The 19,565-nt window shown below is 32.7% G+C and overlaps 2 protein-coding genes across 6 annotated transcripts in view; both read left to right on the forward strand.

The window, feature by feature from the left end:
* The window catches only part of LOC142354058 (uncharacterized), a 469,891-nt gene that overhangs the window by 179,151 nt on the left and 271,175 nt on the right, over positions 1 to 19,565 (forward strand). The gene's annotated exons all lie outside the window — the stretch shown is intronic.
* LOC142354424 (uncharacterized) overlaps positions 1 to 19,565 on the forward strand; it is a 118,049-nt gene that overhangs the window by 17,884 nt on the left and 80,600 nt on the right. For 4 of the 5 annotated variants that reach the window (XM_075406717.1, XM_075406718.1, XM_075406716.1 and 1 more), the window contains 3 exons: positions 481 to 579; positions 12,325 to 12,429; positions 13,137 to 13,238. In XM_075406717.1, coding sequence (XP_075262832.1) covers positions 481 to 579; positions 12,325 to 12,429; positions 13,137 to 13,238 — 306 coding nt within the window. Of the gene's footprint in view, positions 1 to 480; positions 580 to 12,324; positions 12,430 to 13,136; positions 13,239 to 17,572; positions 18,144 to 19,565 lie in introns of those variants that run through there. The other variant, XM_075406720.1, reaches the window with a different exon arrangement.

Raw genomic sequence — 19,565 nt, forward strand, 5'->3', positions numbered from 1 at the left:
CCTTTTAAAGGTTATCTTGGCTCACAATCATCAACGTGAACTAATTTTCTTAACTTTCTTCGCTTCAAAACGTCGATAACTGTCAATAAACAAAATTTGATTCAACTACAATGCTTGTTCGATATTTTAGAAGATAAATAGGAGGTATTTTTGGTGACTGAACAATATTTATCTTTCTATAAATTAATTAGTGCTAAGAATATCTGAAAATTCACGTAAATTGAATCTTGAAATGATAACGACAATGCTTGTTAGAAAATAGTTCTTTGAATTCGCAATAATGCAAATGACCGCTCAGTCAAAAAAAAATCGATTTGAAACACTCGTAATTTTTGAAGTCATCCAATCGCATAAAACTACATTTCAGTTGTTATTGTTATTAGTTATTTTTGCTATAATTTCAATATTTTGATGTTTTATTTATTCATACTTGATGTTGATCATATTTGATTTTCTTCATGCTTTATTTTGTTCACTCAGGACGGAAACCAGTGCCTTCATCTCGCCTGTCAAGGAGGTCATCTTGACGTCATTAAAACCCTCCTCAAAAATGCAGCCGATCCAAATGCTAAGAACTTGGTAAGTCCTTTCCACTTTTTTCTAAATAAAATCTCAAAAAAGCTTGACTTTCAATTGAGTCATTTTTTTTATAGTTTCTGACTTTATATTTCATTCGGGAAACTTTCAGTACTCGGGAAACTCGGGAAACAAGAAGTATTCAGTACTACGGTAAAGCGTATTATTTTGAACTCGAGCGATCAAGATCCCAAAACGAGGATGTTTTCTCCATCAAAACTCTTACCAACCTGCTATTTTTTAAAGCTGGGAGCACCAAATTGTTGGTTGTCATGTTATAGAGTAACAGTTATAGCAGTTATCCCGCTATCCCTCAATTTTTCCCAATTTTTTGCAAATTGTCGTCAAATCGCTTGCGCGTCCTTTTTCACAACTCTTTCAGATATCAACGATGCAGACCAATTTTTATCTCTCTCTGAATGGAAACAAATATGGGAAACTTAATTTTAGAGAAAAAACAAGGAGGCTCAGTAATGTGCGTACACACATAAAGTTCCGACCTCGCTCATCCACATTTCTGAGTTAATTGGCTGCCAAATGATGAAGAGTTAGAAAACCTTCAACAACATACATATCGTTAAATAAACAACGAATGGAATACAATCGTGTACCGCTTTTTCACCCCTATTCATTTAACCCCCTATCATTTAACCCCGATTTACTCACCCCTGTATCATTTAGCCCCTTCATGTTTTAACTCCTCTATCATTTCATCCCGATTTTAATCTTTCTGTACAATAATGATTATTAAATTAGCAATATAATCATTTGGCCATGCCATGCCATGGCGGGCCATGGCCATGCCTCAGCGGCCCGTGGTAATTGATATGAAACTATCAGAACCGAACGTGGGATTAGTTTATCCATTAATTATGTCAAAACATGCTTTAATGTCGACTGCTAATTGGCGGGATGAAATGATAGAGGGGAAAATGTTAGAGGGGTTAAATGATAGAGGGGTGAATAAATCGGGGTTAAAAGATAGGGGGTTAAATGAATAGGAGTGAAAAAAGTAGAACCGAATACAATAATGCCACCCTAGAGGACCGATGAAGGTCGTTGAAAATAGGACTACTAGAAAGGACAATAATAAATATCAAGCAACGAACACTAATTAGGACCAAAACTCGATTACTATAAAAAATAAATTCAAAAATTCAAACTCGCATCAGATAAAACCTAGACAAAACATTTTAACCTATACTTCATTAGAAAAAATATGAGACCTGTGCTCATTGCGACTGGTCAACAAGTCGACAAAAAAAAGTAAAGAGGTGCGAAATAAATTCAAAAATACGTTTCGATTTTTGAAAACAATTAATTTTACCGCTATTAATGTCATTAGATATCAACTGAAATCCCTAAAATGTACATTTATATCTCCATAGGAAGCAACACAAATTTTTCATTATCCAAAGTTCAACTGCGCAAAAGTTCAAAGACAATGGAACCTACGATCATTGTTATAAATTAAAAAGAAAACAAATATCCTATAAAACGTATAAATATAAAAAATCTCAATCATTTTGTTAAATGTCGTAGTAGCAGGAGTAACAAAGCCGAGAAACAAATGTTTGAAGCTAAAATTGTTAAACAGATCAAATTGTAGTTCACTGGAAACGCGTTGTGACCCATGTTTACAGAGACTGAGCTACAAATTGACGGAAAAACTGTTTAAAAAGTGCTCAAAAGCTCAAAAACCGAAATAAATTTTTGAAAACAATTATTTTCAAAAGTCATAACAGACTTAAAGTTCAACAAAGAGCAATGGATTAAGTTGCAATACCTCAGGAAGCCAATTGGTCCTGTTAATAGTGAGACTGAGTCACAACCCCTCAAAATAACAACAAATATAAAAAGAAGCCAAAACTTCGAACGGATTTACTAGATCACACTATTCAAGGCACTATAATTATAAAATGACGCCTGCAAGAACTGCAAATGGTCACGTTTCTTCTTTTTAACATCGGCGAGCTTTATTTATGAAAGGACGACTACGAGGAGATGATAAAAAGGAAACCCAAAAACTTAACATTATAGAAACCTCTATAACTTTTCGTGAAAATAATGGTCAAAGCAATAGATCACAAAGTATAATCGAGCGCAAAAAAAGTATAAATCAAAAAAAGAATTTGAGACGTCTAATTTCTGAGATTGATGTACATGGTTACGTAAACGAAAGTAAAAGGATACCTACCTAAAAAATTATTTCAGTTTTAAAGTCACTAAAACAAACAGCTATAAACTGAAATCTTTAACTAGGCTGAGTTATATGTCCTGGGGAAGCAATTGAGATCTATTGTTATCAGGTATATGGCGTACAACAACAAAAAAATGACAAAAATCAGCAAAAAACAAAAAAAAAGATTATTAAAATTTTGCGAGATAACTGTGTCTCAGCCAAAAGCATAAACTATATAACTAAAACAATTAACATATCCACATATGCTTTTTCCAACGCTGTGCGTTTTCCCTACTAAGCTTTTTTTTCAGTTGGTCTTGTCAGTAATATGATAATTTGACAAGGAAACAAAATGAGCTCATAAAATGTACAATTATGCTCAAAAGTAAAAAAAATTAAAGAAAACGCGTAGTGTAAAGAGAAAGGGACCATTAGTTTGACATAGGACCATCAGGAGCATTAATTTATAACTCACAGGAACTCAGTTTCCGCTTATTTTTACTGAGACTGCGACCTAACTTGAGAGAAATAAGATAAAAATAGTGGCAAAGTTTAAAAATTAACCGATATTTTCTTAAAACAATTATATTCAAAGTCAAAACAGACATTGGATAACAACTGAAAGAATTGTTTAGATTGATTTATACCTCCTAAGAAATGACTGGATCTTTTTTTGGGGACAATAAGTCATTTAACTGCAAAAAAGATAACAAATGAAAGTGAAATTCAAGAATTACATAAAAAATTATTTTACGAAAACAATTGGTCAGAGCCTCAAAAACCATGAGTTTTCTCTGAAACCGTGTAAAAATCTCGTTGAGCCTCGTTTTTTTTTGTAAGTGGTATCTGTCACTCATTGAGCCCTGATTTGAATTTCTTGTAAGTAAAAGAAGTTTTACATAAAAAATTTTTGCATGGCCGAAATATTTTGAAAGAAAGTCGCGCCCCATTAAAATCTTAAAAATTTATTCTCGTGAGCATCCATGGCGAGAGCAAGATCATCCCAGATGTTACTATGCGTCTAACAAAACACTCATTGTTTTAAATTGTAGAGAAATAGATCAATTTTTGAACAACAAAATTTTTCAATTTGTCAAAAATAAAAATGCATTTTTTATAGTTATCGAGTTTTAATTTGCAAAAAACTTGCGAATTATTAATTCCAGAAGACTCTCAAAGCCAACGGGTGTAGAGCTAGTTCGTTTGTCAGCTTAAAAAGAATATTGCCGCTGTTTCAAGCTATCGACTTCCAGCAGATTTAAGATAAGTGGGCTAAAGTTAAATTTTGTCCCGAAAGTTAAAATTTTCTAAAATTACAGCCAAAAAACTCAGATCAAAGAATTAATCAAACCTCCTCCATCTTCAGAGATAAAAATCAATAACACTACGGCAAAAAATTTGAACAAATTTTAGCAAAAATGACGAAAACTAGGTCAAAAATACAGAAAATGTGAATAAAAACAGATGAATTACGTCAAATATTCAAAAAACTTTAAACCTTGATAACTCCCTATAAAGAGCGAAAACTGAAAAAATCTTTTCAATTCCAGTTTCTACGCTGGACGAGCTTTTTAATGATACCACTCTCAACTCTCTACGATGATTATATCGATCGGCCAAAATTGACTGAACAAAAAAAGCACATTGGATTATATAGTTCCTCCCCCACTAAAGTGGGTCGGGACAATAAGTTGTTTGCTGTACTCTTCTAGGAGAATATGCATAAATCGTGCAAATTTTAATCCCTCCCGCAGAATATTTAAAGCAATTTTTCCATTTTAATTGTAGGGTTCTAATGAGACACTTGCCAGAGTGGCAACTAATTTTCTCAGAAACAACAAGATGACAAATACTTTTTGCAGACAGGATGGCAAATACTTTTTGTTGGCCGAGCCAGAGACAAAAAAAGGAAGCATAATGAAGATAGCAAAATTCTCCCAAACTTCTTTGCGATTTTTTTCAGGTCAAAAAATTTACTGATCATTCTTTATAAGCTTCCCATAATCCAACAGTCTGCAAATCAATCTTTCTTAGAACTCTCTTTCAAACTACCTTTATAGCAACAAAAAATAGCATCATAGCATCAAAGCCAAAATTTTGAAAACTGATAAGTTCGAAGTTCGACCAGTTGTTTTGTTCAGCTAACATCTTATGCTTAGAAATTATGATGCTAGCTTCTGGAGAAAAAAATTGCTTTCCAACCTTTCCGAGATCAGTTTTATTTGTGCTTTGAATGGTTTCTCTTAAAGCATTCAACTTTTGCCGTCAGATACCTGTGGGTAACCAGCTCACTCTGCAATAATTGTTTACCATCGTCACCTAGGTTCAAATTTCTCCAATTTTTAATGAACATCTCTGTTATTGCGAAATTTCGAAAAATTGTTAACAGGTTCAGCTATAAAGACTGTCACAAAAAATCTGGTTTAATTCGATTATAAATCTTTTGATTCATTGTCGAGTTTTTGCATGTTGATATTGCATGTGATAGTGCAATTGAATTTCGGATCTAGTTTTATAACAATTTGTGTTTTTGGAGCTGATGCCGACTTGAAAATCAATGAAATACGTCTTTAGACCAATTTTGTAAGTTTATTGTTTTTTTTGACAATTTTTTCTCTGCTCTCATCGTTCAGTCTTTTCATGCACTATTTCTTCCAACTAATACAAACTTGATGTTTATTTTCATTCCTTTGCTCCATGTCAGTTTTCAGATGCGCTCTTCTGAACACTTAAAATGTTTACTGTTTTTTTTTACAATTCACAGAATTTTAATTGTATTAGATCACTGTCTTGTTTTTAAGATCTGTTCACATATTTTCGTGATTTTTGAATTCAAATTGGAGTAGTGATTTTGGCCTCTCTTCGTTCAGAGTAGTGATTTTCTCTGCTCTCATCGTTCAGTCTTTTCATGCACTATTTCTTCCAACTAATACAAACTTGATGTTTATTTTCATTCCTTTGCTCCATGTCAGTTTTCAGATGCGCTCTTCTGAACAGTTAAAATGTATACTGTTTTTTATTACAATTCACAGAATTTGAATTGTATTAGATCACTGTCTTGTTTTTAAGATCTGTTCACATATTTTCGTGATTTTTGAATTCAAATTGGAGTAGTGATTTTGGCCGCGCCGAAAAAGGAAGTGGAGCAAAAAAGCAAGTGGTGTGCAGGGTGATTTTTTTTGCTCCTATTTTAAAGTAAAGTGAGAAAACGGTGTCTTAACAAAAATTTGCTGTCTCGCCATTGTTTTTTTGGTCAAATGTGGCATGTTTATTTGATTTTTACCGTGTTTTCGATTTTTTTATCCAATTTTATTTTCAAATTGGTTTTCCCAACCCATTCATTGTTTTTTCTAGGTCTAGTTTTTTGTTTGAAACCAATTTTCATTTCTCGTTAGTGGTTTTTTGTTCACATGCGGCATTTTGATTTTGTTTTTTTTTCTTGACGTGATTTTTTTCAGAAATGATTTTCCCAATTTACTCATAGTCCGTTCTAGGTCTAGTTTTTTTAGTCAGTAAAAATTATTCGAGTTGTACGTCAGGACTTGTCCTGCTATGTTTATGTTAACATTAATGTTTTCTTTACTACCTAAAACACATTTTTCACATTTTGTTTGCACATGCTCTTCTTGGCTTGGTAATCATTGTTTTTTAAGCTATTCGTTTTTCTTAATCTTTTGTATCAAAAGTATCTGTTTTCAAGATACTGAAAAGGAAACGTTCATTATTCATTTTGCACCTTTTGTAAAATCAAATGCCTTATTTTCTATATGTATGTCTCGGTTCCCAGTTATCTATAAAGGTTTCTGTTAGCGCGTTTTATAAGTGCTTGGAATAGTTTTTATTTGAAATATTTGCAGCTCCGCCGTTGACTTTCATCATTTTTTCAAGGAAGTTTTTTCCGACTCAAAGCATTTGCAATGCATGAAAAGAGCATCAAACCTGTTTTCGAATTTTCAAACAAAACATCCAGTTTCAATTTACGTTCAGAGTATTGATTATCTTTTTTGTGTGCTTTTTATGTACCGGAAAATTGCACAGAAATGTAATTCATTTTCCACAATTGGGCCAAAAAATTAAGCGCCCGCTTTTCCTCCATGTAGTGTTACATATACCCCTACCTGTCTGTAAATTATAACAGGGAAACCGCTAATGGAAGCCTTGGGGGAGGAGTGAATTTGCGGGGGAATAAAAGGGGGAAAAGCAAGGTATAAAAATGCCAGAGGGATTATTTCACTTTGCACGCTCGAATCCTTTGAAACGCCGTTCTCGAAACCTAAATATCGATAAGCCTACAAAAAACCTCTAAATATATCTTTATTTATAACTACATAATTGTCAATTATCTTTCGGCTAGATTTAATAAGAAAGTGGACGAATATACGTCCCTTTTGACGCTTCTTTGAAATTTTTTTTTTTTTGAGGATCAAATCACCAGCCTAAAATGTAAAGCCTAACTCTCCAATTTCAAACGCATTAAAACCATCGCCATCGCCTTGTATAAGTAATTTATGCGCGTGTCCGTTTCGATAACCATTCTATCTTTGTACCGATATTTGTTTTTCACCCCGGCCGTCATAACCGGTCGCGTTATTTTTTGTTTAATTTTTCACTTCTTGTGCAAAATCGTGAGAAAAAAAAACAAACAAAAAATTGAGGAAAAACGTGATCTAGTTCGAAGTCGCGACGCCGTGAAATTTGCTACAAATGTCTTAGACAGTCTATACTGTGTTTTAATTATTTGCTCAGACTTGTCATTTTGAAACGGCTCTTTTTTGACATATATATCGATAGCACATTTTACGAATTACCATTTTTAAATGCCCCCAACAACATAAACATTCACTCCTTTTTTTCAATATATCCCTGTATTCATCCTCTCATTCTGTCTGTAAATAGAAACATATACATTTCCATATCCCAGACTTTTCCATAGTTGTGTTATTTGCAACAATAGTGTATATACTTACTTACAGACCCGAGGGCTGGGGGAAAACAATACGGGGAAAACGTTTCCCGTCATTTTAGCCCTGAAAATTAGACACTTTATCAAAGAGAATAACCCACGCGTTTATAATTTATAACTTATTTCAACTCTCTCTTTTTGTCTGAGATCGGTGATCGATCACTGTACTAACCTGTATTTATAACCAGGAAAAAATAACCCGGATTTAAGAACTAATTTGTTTTCAAAAATATCGCCACCAGCTCAAATTCGATTCCAAAAGTTAATGAAAAAGGCGCCTTCTCATTTTTACGTCTGGGTTTTTTTTCCTATTTCAAGCCTCGCGCCCTTTTCAATTAAATATTAGCCCTTCCAAGTGATATTACACTACAGTTTTCTATTGAATTATTTATTGATTCGATTTTACATTCTAATCAAATTTGCAACACAACGAAAGGGAAAACTCGAAGGTAACTTTCATCTTTTCTTTTTTGGTTGTTGAGCAAATTTGTCAAAAAATATCCTGTTATCTTTGATAGTAAACTTAATGTTTACATTGGTAGCATATTTGTCTTATATTTTATTATAGTCTTATATTTTATTATTAGTCTTATTATCATTATAACCTTATTTATATTGTCGCTATAGGTAAGGGATCCTTCTCAACAATTTATTTTTTTTCAAACAAACAACTCAAAACTTCATACAAAATGAGCCAAATATTTCAAAAAGAAGAAAATTTAATTTTCAGCATCATGTCATGACAAAATACTAGTTTTGTATTTCCGATAAGTTCGAGCAATTAACTGGTCCCAACATTCGAAAAACTAATAATAGCCATCATTACAAACAGCACATAAATGAAAAATATACAAATATATCCCAAACAAGTAACCAGATATAAACCCGGACTTGAGTCGCAGAGCTTTTCAACGCTGAACCAGCATATTTCAAGAGTAAAAACTTAATTCAGTTCTGAAACATTGTATCTCCAGAACATTTTAAGTTTCTTTATGTGCAGTATTTCTTCATCATGATTATATTGAGGTCATAGAGTTCGCCCAGGCTAAACTTATCCTGTATAGTCTAAAAATTACTCATACCCCAAAATTAAGTCTGAGCACAGTAATGTCATACTTCTGTAGCTTATAACTAGTAATTACTATAGTAGTATACGCATTGTTTATATTTAAGCTGGTTTGAAGGCAACTAAAACAAAGCCCATTTAGCTCAGTGGTTACGACTTGCTGCGCAAATTAAATGTTACAAGTACCCACGCGGAAGTTCGAATCGCATATAAAGCAAACCTTGTTGGCGGGAGTTAAGCTGAACATATTATTTTTTCATGAAGTAAATTTTACTCAAAAATCAGACTGGCCTGTGTAAATTATGACATGAACAGAGTAATGACCATCCTAAAAAACAGGATGTCTTTAGACTGATTCAGCGCTGATTTGCTCTGCGACCAACATCCGGGAAGACTGATTATGAACGGCTCTGAAACGGTACTGAAACAAACAAAGCGACCAAACCCCCTCCCCCCTCCCCCCCCCCCCCGGATCCCCCAACCCCATCATCTGTTCTACATATTCCAGGTTTGGAAATAGTTAGTTTCAGCTAAACACTACTTTTGAGGTTCTCTTCCCCCCTCCCCCCCCCCGGATCCCCCAACCCCCATCATCTGTTCTACATATTCCAGGTTTGGAAATAGTTAGTTTCAGCTAAACACTACTTTTGAGGTTCTCTTTTGCTGTTTTGTCCGACCAAAATTTTAAGGGCACATTAATGAAAACTAGCACATCACAGTAAGGGCGTCAAAATAGAACGAAATTGATTATATTCAGTATTTTCAATGAATAGATTTTGACCTTATAGACTTCGACACCGTTTCCTTGCAAAATTGATATAACCTTTTGATTTTTGTTTTTAATTGTTCTTTTTGTAGTCTTATGAGATTTCGGATAACGAATAGTCTCAATGGTTTTGTCTGAAGGTATAAATGAAGCCATTGAATGATTTCAGAGGATAGCTAATTGTTTTCTTGACTTAGAGTTTAATTGTTTTCAAAAAGTTTAAACTTATTTTCTAACTTTGCACTTTTTGTTTTCTGACTACATGTTAATTATTCTAAAAAAAGACATATCCTTTCTGGTGAAATTCAGGTCATTTGGTTTCTCTTATGCTCCCTACTGGCAGCTGTCATCGTTCTACAGAAATGTCTAATGTTCCATTTCTGTAGTGGTCAGAGCTGAAACATTTTTAAATGGGTAGGCCACTTATCTTCAAACAAATTTTTTTTTGAAAAATTTATGTCTCTTTCGCTTTTGGTGGTTGGACAGTTTAGAATTGGCCTGACTTTTGTTGCTTTTGTTCACATTTTTGTAGTTTTACGCAATTTTGCCGAAGTTGCTGAAAAATATGTAGAAGCTGTTAAAGGTAGTGTTGTTGGTTTTAAGTTTAAAGACAAAAGAAGGTTGTTGAACAATTGATTCAATTTATTAAATAAATTTCCTTTGCAAAATTTAGTCATTCAAAAACCGCACGATATGGCCTCTTCATGCCACTTTGTTACTTTTTGCTCGTTAAACACAATTAAAGGCTTTTCACTCAATCTTTAAAAACAATCAAAAAACAATAAAACAAAGCTAGTTTTGGTCCAATCGCTGTTTTTAACAGTTCCAAAAATTCGGATTGCATTCAGTCGCCTTCTTTTTTAAAATGTTTTTGCATATTTTGCTTTTTTTATGTTAATTACAGACCAATTCAAATCAAAATAGCTAATGACAGGTCCAATTAGCTTTCTGATGAGTTTCAAAGAGATATATCTAGTTATTTTTGTCGAAAACTTCTGGTCGCTTTGAGTTTAAAATTTATTTATTTTCAAAATAAACAATGGATTTTTGAACTTAGCGTATTTTGTTTGTTTTTGGTCATCGTTTAGCTTAAAGTCAGCAAAGATTTGTCTCATGGTTTAACACGTTATCCTACTTGCGTATTTTAGTTCATAGCCAAAGTTTTTCATGACTTTAAATGAGATGGTTAAACAGTTATAGATTTATTTTATAAATTCGCCGTTTGCTGGTCTTTTTTTGTTTACTTGTTACCAAGTCTCATTAATTACGTAATTACAGGTTGCATGTCAAACAAACAATTTTTTGTTTTGTGGTGAATATTGACCAAATTTAATTTGTATAAAGATTTAAGTGCATTACTTTTTGTTTTAACGGCTTCGACAGATTTAACATTGAGTTTGTGTCGTAAGTTTTGGTAGTCCAATTGTTTTTGAACTATATTTTAATTTTTAAACTTTTTCGATCTCTTACTCATTTGGGAGCCATTTAAACTAAAATTGCATGGATGTAGAGCGGGTCAGAACATGATGTGCAAACGCACATCACAAAACCTGCTTATTTTTTTATAAGATGCATATGTTTCTTATTTGATTCATCATTTCTTCGAACATTTTGTTCACCTAGTCCATGGTTATAGACTCTAACCACCTTGTTTGTTTTACCATACTTTAAAACCTTTTTTATTTATATTCGCATATCTATGGCCCATCCCAATCATTTTTTCTAATCCACTGTGCTAACAGAAAAATATATCTTGTCTCTACAAAAGTTCCATATCTTACTTTTGATTGATAATTTAGGACTTCTTGTGCATTTTAAATTGCAACTTTGTTTTCACATTGATTAAAAAAAATTGTTTGTCTGTAAAGTGTTTAAGTTTTTTATTATAATCCGTATTTCGATATATAATAATTCACACAAATTAGACAGTTAGTTATTTTTATTCGTGGCCCAGATCAACAGATCGAGTAACTTCACTATAACCTGAACGCTCAATTATCACAAAAAATTGTCAACAAAAATCTGATTTGCAAATACGGGACGAAGTGGTGTTTAGGCGTTGGGAATGTTTTCTTCCCATGATTGTGCCCTTTCTACCCAGCGTTAAATCTGTGGTACCATTTTCTCTCGAAGGAACTGATTGTTTCGAACGCGCTCTTTTTACGCGTGGACACGAAACAAGCAGAAAGCTATATTGATTATTTGCAGTCGTATTCTCAACAATTAAGACCTAATTTCTGGCAGTCCTTGACAACGATCTGATTTATGATACTCATATTGATACTCCGACCAAATTTAAGCAGTGACGGACCATGAAAGTAGTCAAGTTGAATAAATTAAATTTTCTTAATTTCATTCTCGACCTCTTCAGAGCCATTTGAATTTAGGTCAACCGCATTCTTTTTACAAACGCTCCAATTTCAAAGGAAAACAAAAACCTCACAGATATTACGAATGGACTTTTATGATCAGCTGTCACAAATCAGCGATATTTTATACTAGATTTTCTTATTACAAGAAAAATTGCAACAAATTTGCCAATTAATATTTCAGTTTTCACTCTGGGAAAAGTTTTTCACGCTGGGAAAAATTTTTTGTTCTCCGATGATTTAACAAAATAAAAATTAACCGAACCTCTGACATCATTTTTCTGAGAGCTAATTGAGCATAATTCAAACGTGACTAATTGATTATGAAAACTGACCTCAAAAAAAACATTTCAAATATATTTCGGTAAAAAATTAAAGTTTTGAGATGACATCTTTGTTTAGAGCGGAGATTCGTGTGTGCATATTTGTGTGAGGTACAATCAGCTGTCTGCTTACAGATTCTTAATAGCCAACAACTCAAACTGCCGATTGGAGGATGTTAACTCTGTAAGTCATTTAATCAGTCTGCATCGTAATAAAAAAAGTTATGAAATCAATATGATGTTTAACATAGTGCGGTACAAAAATGTGTCTTTGTGTGTGTGTGTGTGTGTGTGTGTGTGTGTCTGTGTGTGTGTGTGTGTGTGTGTGTGTTTGTGTGTGTGTATTTGTTTGTGTTTGTTTGTGAGTGTGTGTGTGTGTGTGTGTGTGTGTGTGTGTGTGTGTGTGTGTGTGTGTGTGTGTGTGTGTGTGTGTGCGTGTGTGTGTGTGTGTGTGTGTGTGTGTGTGTGTGTGTGTGTGTGTGTGTGTGTGTGTGTGTGTGTGTCTATGTGTGCTTCCTGCGCGTGTGTGTGTGTGTGTGTGTGTGTGTGTGTTTGTGTGTAAGATTCTGTGTGTATGTGTATTGTGTGTGTGCCTGTGTGTGTATTGATGTGTTATGTTCATATGAGTATATGTTTAAAAACATTGATACTAGTCCTGAAACATTTTTCATCGTTTAGTTATGCAATATTTTTTTCAAATGTACTCGCTTTTTCCTGCTGATTCTGAATAATTTTTGATCAAAACTGTTCACTTTTCGGTCAATAACTTCTAATTTGTTGATTATTAATTTTTCATAGCTGCTCAAAATTTCATCAAGAAAGTCACGCAGTTACACAATTTTTTCATTAAGTGGTCACGTTTTAGAACGTTGATAATTTCTTTTGTTTTAGGAAAGGAACACGCCCCTTCATTTAGCTGTTCAATATAACAGAAAAGAGTTTGCTCTCGCTCTTTTAGAAGTTGGAATAGCTGCAGCTGCCATCAAAAACCAGGTAATTCAGATTTAATTAACTTCACATTATTTATTAGATATCATATTTCGGTACAGCTTTTGCAAGATATCAACCACTCTACCATATTCCAGAAAACCGAATAAAAACGACGTGGAAAAATCTCGGTATGTTTGGTTTTCTACATATAAATCGTTGGTATTATCGTTTGTTCGATTCAAAAAAAAAGAAATTATCGGTATGTTCTGTTAATTAAATTCGGTATATTAGGTTTTGAAGCGTAAGAAATGTTCGAACTCTCGGCTTAAAAACGTAGGAAAATGTATGTAGATTGTGTTTCTTAGATCCGTTTGCTTTTGGTTTGAAAAGTACGAAATCTTTGGTTTCTTTCCATACAAATAATTGGATTTTGTGACTGTTCACATAGTTTTATCATTGAGAATGTAAATAAGTTTGCACTCTTTTTTCAAGAAATTTTCCCTAGGAGGTACGTTAGAAAGCCATCATAACATTGGACTACTTTATAAACAAAAAACTGAAAGTTTTGTTCGAAAAAAACAAAGGATTCCTACGTTTCAAACCGTTTAAATGGATATAAGAAAGCGAACAGAACACAGAACGAAGCTTCCTTACGTTGCTTTAAAAATCATTACCTTCTCGAATCATTATCTGGAGCGCAGCCCACTTTTAACCACAATTGCGCGTAAAAAAAATTTACATCTCATCATTTATAAGAAACTCTGATTGACAAAAAATTTGAATTATTTGATTAGATTTTAACGCATATCCAAATTCAGCACAAAATTTTTTGCGCTAAATTCGGTTTTATTGGTGTTTTTTCTTATTGCTGTTGTTGCGAATCGTAGGAGAGTGTTAGGGGTTCGAATAGCTAACAAAATTTGGCCTAAATGATAGTTTCAGTTTTTAGTACACTCGTTTTTGCTTTTAACTGCATATTTCCTGTAGCGTAGATTTTAGAATCTGAAGGTTATAAGATTACTGTTTATTTCATGGTGCATAGCAATTCATTTTTTGTTTTAAAAATCTGCAAACTTAGACGTTTCAACGAATTTGGTTTTAGAAAAAAAAGAAATAATTAATGTCAGCTGTTTAAGTTGGTTGATCCTGGACAAAAAACTTTTTATGAGAGCTTGCCAAGTAAGTTTTTGCACATACACATTTGAATATTATCTTCTTACTAATCGCTCTCAATTGCTATTTTTAACATAACGCATTAGTTTGCTTCAATGTTGTTCAAAACATAATATTTCATGTGTTCAAAAACGTCTCATATGAACATCAAAGACAAAATTAACTATATTGTACTTGGAGTTCATTGTTTTATGCTTAACCGTCAGTTTTGGTTAAATTAAGTAATGTTTTAATGCGTTGTAAACTATTTGTTAAAACGATTCACGCAAAATGTAGCTCAATTAATGTACTCAGTGGATTTCCACGGGGAATCAGTTTTTTTATAAGAATTCAATCCTATAATATTTCAGTTTAACAGGCCTCAAATCAGGGCCAGCCTGCATTGAGTTCCAGTTCTCATTTTGCTATTATTTTTGAAAAAGAGAAGAAGTTTATGGCAGCCCTTTTTTGTATTCAGACACTTTTTGAGGCCAAATTATAATATTATAGTATCAACTTACTGATCACTGTGAGCAATATTCCACAATAAAGAGAAATTCCGATACTTTTGCTTCGTGAGGGAAATTTTGGGCCCTAATGGGCGCCACAATTTTGGTCAGTTTATTCTAACTTTTGAACAACTTTAAAAACATGAAATTTTGTCATTGTTTACAAGATTGAGTAAATTTTAGCAATCTTTATTCCCGGGGAACCCGTTTTTATAACCTTCCAGCCCGCCAATCTAACTTGCTCCGTTTGTTTTACATTTTTTTTCAGATATTGAGAAACAAGGAGACAGTGAATTGAGATCTGTCTGTAATAACTCAAGAAATTTTGTGAGAAATAACAATGTTTAAAAAATTATTTTCATCGAAAATTTAAACTCGAAAATTAAAACTGCAGCTTAGAGACAGAAACAGTCAAGCACATATGGCTGAAAATCGACCAAAAAGTACTTGTTGTGCATTTTGGACTCCATTTCTGGGGAACTTGATTCAGTTATCACGAAAAATATCTTTCAAGAAATTCAAGAATATGTCTTTGAAATGTAAATCAGGATTTGTTCTGATGTGTTTCTCAATCCGTTAAACAGATTAACGCTTCTTTCAGACTTTTTCCGAACGTTGTGCCTGAATGACTGAAATTACTAAATGCCTGAATTTGAAATTTATATGCGTGTTCTTTCCATCGGTTTATTTCATACACAGAACTGCATAGAAAATAGACGACAAAAAAATAAGTAATTTTGTCTGGATGATTTTTTTCGACAACTACTGAATAAAGATAGTTAAGACAATTTATACAAAGGATTTGCCTCAGTGAAAAGAATGGTTGCAGATGTCAAAAATCATCTCACTGCTGCAATTTGATATCCTTGTAAAGTGTTCTTGAATACAGAGCAATGTGAAAAGTTTGTATCCTTCAGATTGTTTTTGGTTCGTTTCTATTTAGCAAGATAAAGCAAAAAATGGAACATTATATTTATAACGATTCATTGAAATTTCTACAGCAGTTTTTTGTTAATGTCTCTAACTAATATCTCCATATATAACGTGCTATTTTTAGACAGATCTTATCTTTCTTTTCGGAATTTTTGGCGACATTGGATCTAAAAAAAAGTAAATTTTTGAAAAGCACATTCTGATCTCTCAACTGATATATCAAAATGCATTTTTTTCTGGATCTTTGTTCTGCAATTTTTTTCAAAATGCATTTTTTTCTGGATCTTTGTTCTGCAATTTTTTTCAAAATGCATTTTTTTCTGGATCTTTGTTCTGCAATTTTTTTCAAAATGCATTTTTTCTGGATCTTTGTTCTGCAATTTTTTTCAAAATGCATTTTTTTCTGGATCTTTGTTCTGCAATTTTTTTCAAAATGCATTTTTTTTCTGGATCTTTGTTCTGCAATTTTTTTCAAAATGCATTTTTTTTCTGCATCTTTGTTCTGGCTCCCAAGTGTGAAAAACCGAATTCTTTATCAAAGCAGTAACATAAGTAATTTGGTAATTGCATATTAACGTTGCTTTTCGTTACACAGTGGACTGAGCTAGTTGCTGAAATTATCTGCTGTCCTTTTTTCAAATTGTTCCTTTTCATTTTTCTAATGATTTCGTCATTTTGGTTTCCGAGTTGGTAGTTCTTTAACACTCCTTTGATGTGGTCGGAATAGAATTAACAACTCTTGCTCTGAAGATAAGAGATACTCCTACTAATTTATTGACTTGATTTTATTCTGGCTAACTAACTGAATATCAATTTATTTTGGACAATTATTCATATAATAATCTTAATATTTCTAAAATAAAACGAAATTAATAATTATACATTTATTAAGACTGTTTATTGTAATCCCAAGTTTTATAATACTTTTACTTCCCGAAATACTTAAATGACATTTTGAACAGATCTAAAACGTGCTGTGAAATGGTCTAAATTTCACCCCTAAGCCTATCAAGGTCAGGTAACAATAATATTAAACAAGCAAATTTGAACGGGCTGTTATTTGAAGTGAAAGCGAGATTTCCGTCATTTTGAAAGCCCAATAAACTAAATGTAGAAAGTAGACTATTTCAAGCCCCCCTTTGATTTTGAGGATTTGACTTGATTCGGGTTAAATTGGGTGGTCTTCGAAATAACTGGGATAAAATTAGTCGGCACTGGAGATAAAGTATGACAAAGTTTCAAAATTATGGAATTTTATCTCATTTTTATAACCGAATATTAAAGCTATTTTTGTTCAAAAGCGTTTATATGAACGCTTTGAAATAATAACAGCTTAGTTTTAAGTATTTCTTGATTTCAGAATTAGCATGAGAATTATTATCAAAATGTTTCGACGTTAAAGTATTGTTCTTCAAAACAGTAGATTATCATTCAAAACATTTTTACACCGAGAGTTAAAATAGTTATTACTATAATTATTTAAAAACTATTATGTAGAGAGTGGTCAATATTTACCAAAAACGTGAGTAAAAGCTTTGTTTTGTCGTAATATAGAAAAAAAAATTAGACGAAATAATTTTGAGCATTTAAACCAACCATAGACAGCTTTATTCCAAATAATTTTGATCCATTTGCGTACTTTTTTGGTGAAGGCGAAGAGGGGGGGGGGGGTGGGTAACTTTCATTATTTGACCTCAAAACTATTTCAAGCTTTTCGGGCCATTTTTGGTGCTTTTTCAGCGCATTTTCTGTAGCTTAGAATTTGAAATCTAACGGTTGTAAGAATACTTTTTTTTTTCACGCGGTGTATAGCATTTCACATTTTATTCAACACAAGTCGCCGTTATTTGTTGCAACGCTTTTGTATCTAATTTCACAAGATCAAAGTGTTGTTCAGAATGTTAAGTAGAAGTATGGTTAGTTGATTAAGTTGGAGAGACTTAAACCGAAGGTGCTAATCTTTACCATTGCGTTATAACTTGTAGTATTACTTTGTCAACAAAAGTTATAAAGCAATAAACACTCGAATAGAACATTTCTTTTGTCTTTAGCCGGTTGATTTCACAATTGCGCGTTTTCGCTATTTGAAGTTTTCTAACGGTTCGAGCTTTTGTTTCACAAAATTGCCTCAATAAGTTTATTTTTGATCGAATTTCGGAATTATATTAACTTTTGGGGTTGAGTATAACCATTTAGCCAACCCAATTCAAGATTAGTAGAGGTTTGTGTTTACAGTTATTCAATATTTAGTCACCTAAGTGAATTGATTAAACTTATTTTTAAACGCAAGAGCTGATAATGTGAGAGTTAAAATATTGATCCCATCACTCGTTATTTTGGACGGCACAAACTTCTGGCTGCGGTATGTCCTATGGTAAGGGAATAACATTTTTTTTTTTCATTTTTGAAAAAAATGATGATTTTTAATTGCTCTCAGATAAAGCTTGAGTCAGTTATTGTTACTTTTTCAAGAATATGTTTTCGGTCGCATGAGAATTTCTCTTTCAAGATTGCAATCCTGATTTTCATCTGATCTCGTGCAAAATTTTGGCCCTTAACTTAAATCGCAGTTTGCTAGTTAAAAAAAACTTTAAAACTTTAAATCAAAAGTGCTCCAAAGGTGATTTCATTTTTTAATGTTCACTACTAATCTTAGAAAAAATTTTAATTGAACTCTAATGACATCTTTCATTAACCAGGTTACAACTTCCAACCTGCAACTAGTTTTTTGACAGTGCAGATGAATTCTGATTTTAATGCATTGAAGAGACATTCGTTTTAAAATAAATTACAACCTGCTCAAGTACAAAAAAAACATAAGGATGACAAATATTTACATTTTCAGTTTAGTCAAATCCATATTGAGTACCTTTTGAAATTTTTTACAAACTGACCGTTACCAATATTTGAATGACGGATTGAATTTTTTTTATGAGAGAAGGATATTTGTATATTGTATATTGCAATAAACAAAGAAATCACAATCCGTTCTTTTCTCTCTTTCTTTCTTCTTTCCTTGCTTCTCTCTCTCTCTCTCTCTCTCTCTCTCTCTCTCTCTCTCTCTCTCTCTCCCTCCCTCCCTCCCTCCCTCCCTCCCTCCCGGTTTCTCTGTATCTCTCGTAATCTCTCTTTCTCTTTCTCTCTCTCTCTCTCTCTTTCTTTTTTTTTCTCTCTCTCTCTCTCTCTCTCTCTTTCTCTTTCTCTCTTCCTCTTCTACTGCTACATCCAAGTTTTTGTTAATAAAATTTATTAGACGTCGCTTTTCAAATAACTTCTAACAAACATTTTTTTCCCAATTATACTAACACAGGAATATTTTTGGAGAACTTTTTAGTTTTAACAAATTTCATTAGATTTTTGCAGAAAGAGTCAGTGCGCGTAAATTTTCTAAATCTGTTTTCAAAATTTTTATTGAGGTTGCTCATTTAACTTTCTTAAATAAGGTATTTATAATTAACCTTCATTTTTCAAGTAAACTGCGACAGCTTTTGCTGGTTTTTCCAAAAACAATAAGCAGTATTTCGACATACTAATAGAGTTTACACAGCTTTTAGTCGCTCAAACTTTAACACTTGACATGACTAAGGAATGATTAAAATACTCAGGATTAAATAAAAAAAATCAGTAGGGCAGTTCTGTATAATAATAACAGCTTAGTTTTAAGTATTTCTTGATTTCAGAATTAGCATGAGAATTATTATCAAAATGTTTCGACGTTAAAGTATTGTTCTTCAAAACAGTAGATTATCATTCAAAACATTTTTACACCGAGAGTTAAAATAGTTATTACTATAAT

Source organism: Convolutriloba macropyga, chromosome 15 (assembly GCF_964194025.1).
Source record: "Convolutriloba macropyga chromosome 15, txConMacr16.3, whole genome shotgun sequence".
NCBI classification, from domain to species: domain Eukaryota; kingdom Metazoa; phylum Xenacoelomorpha; order Acoela; family Convolutidae; genus Convolutriloba; species Convolutriloba macropyga.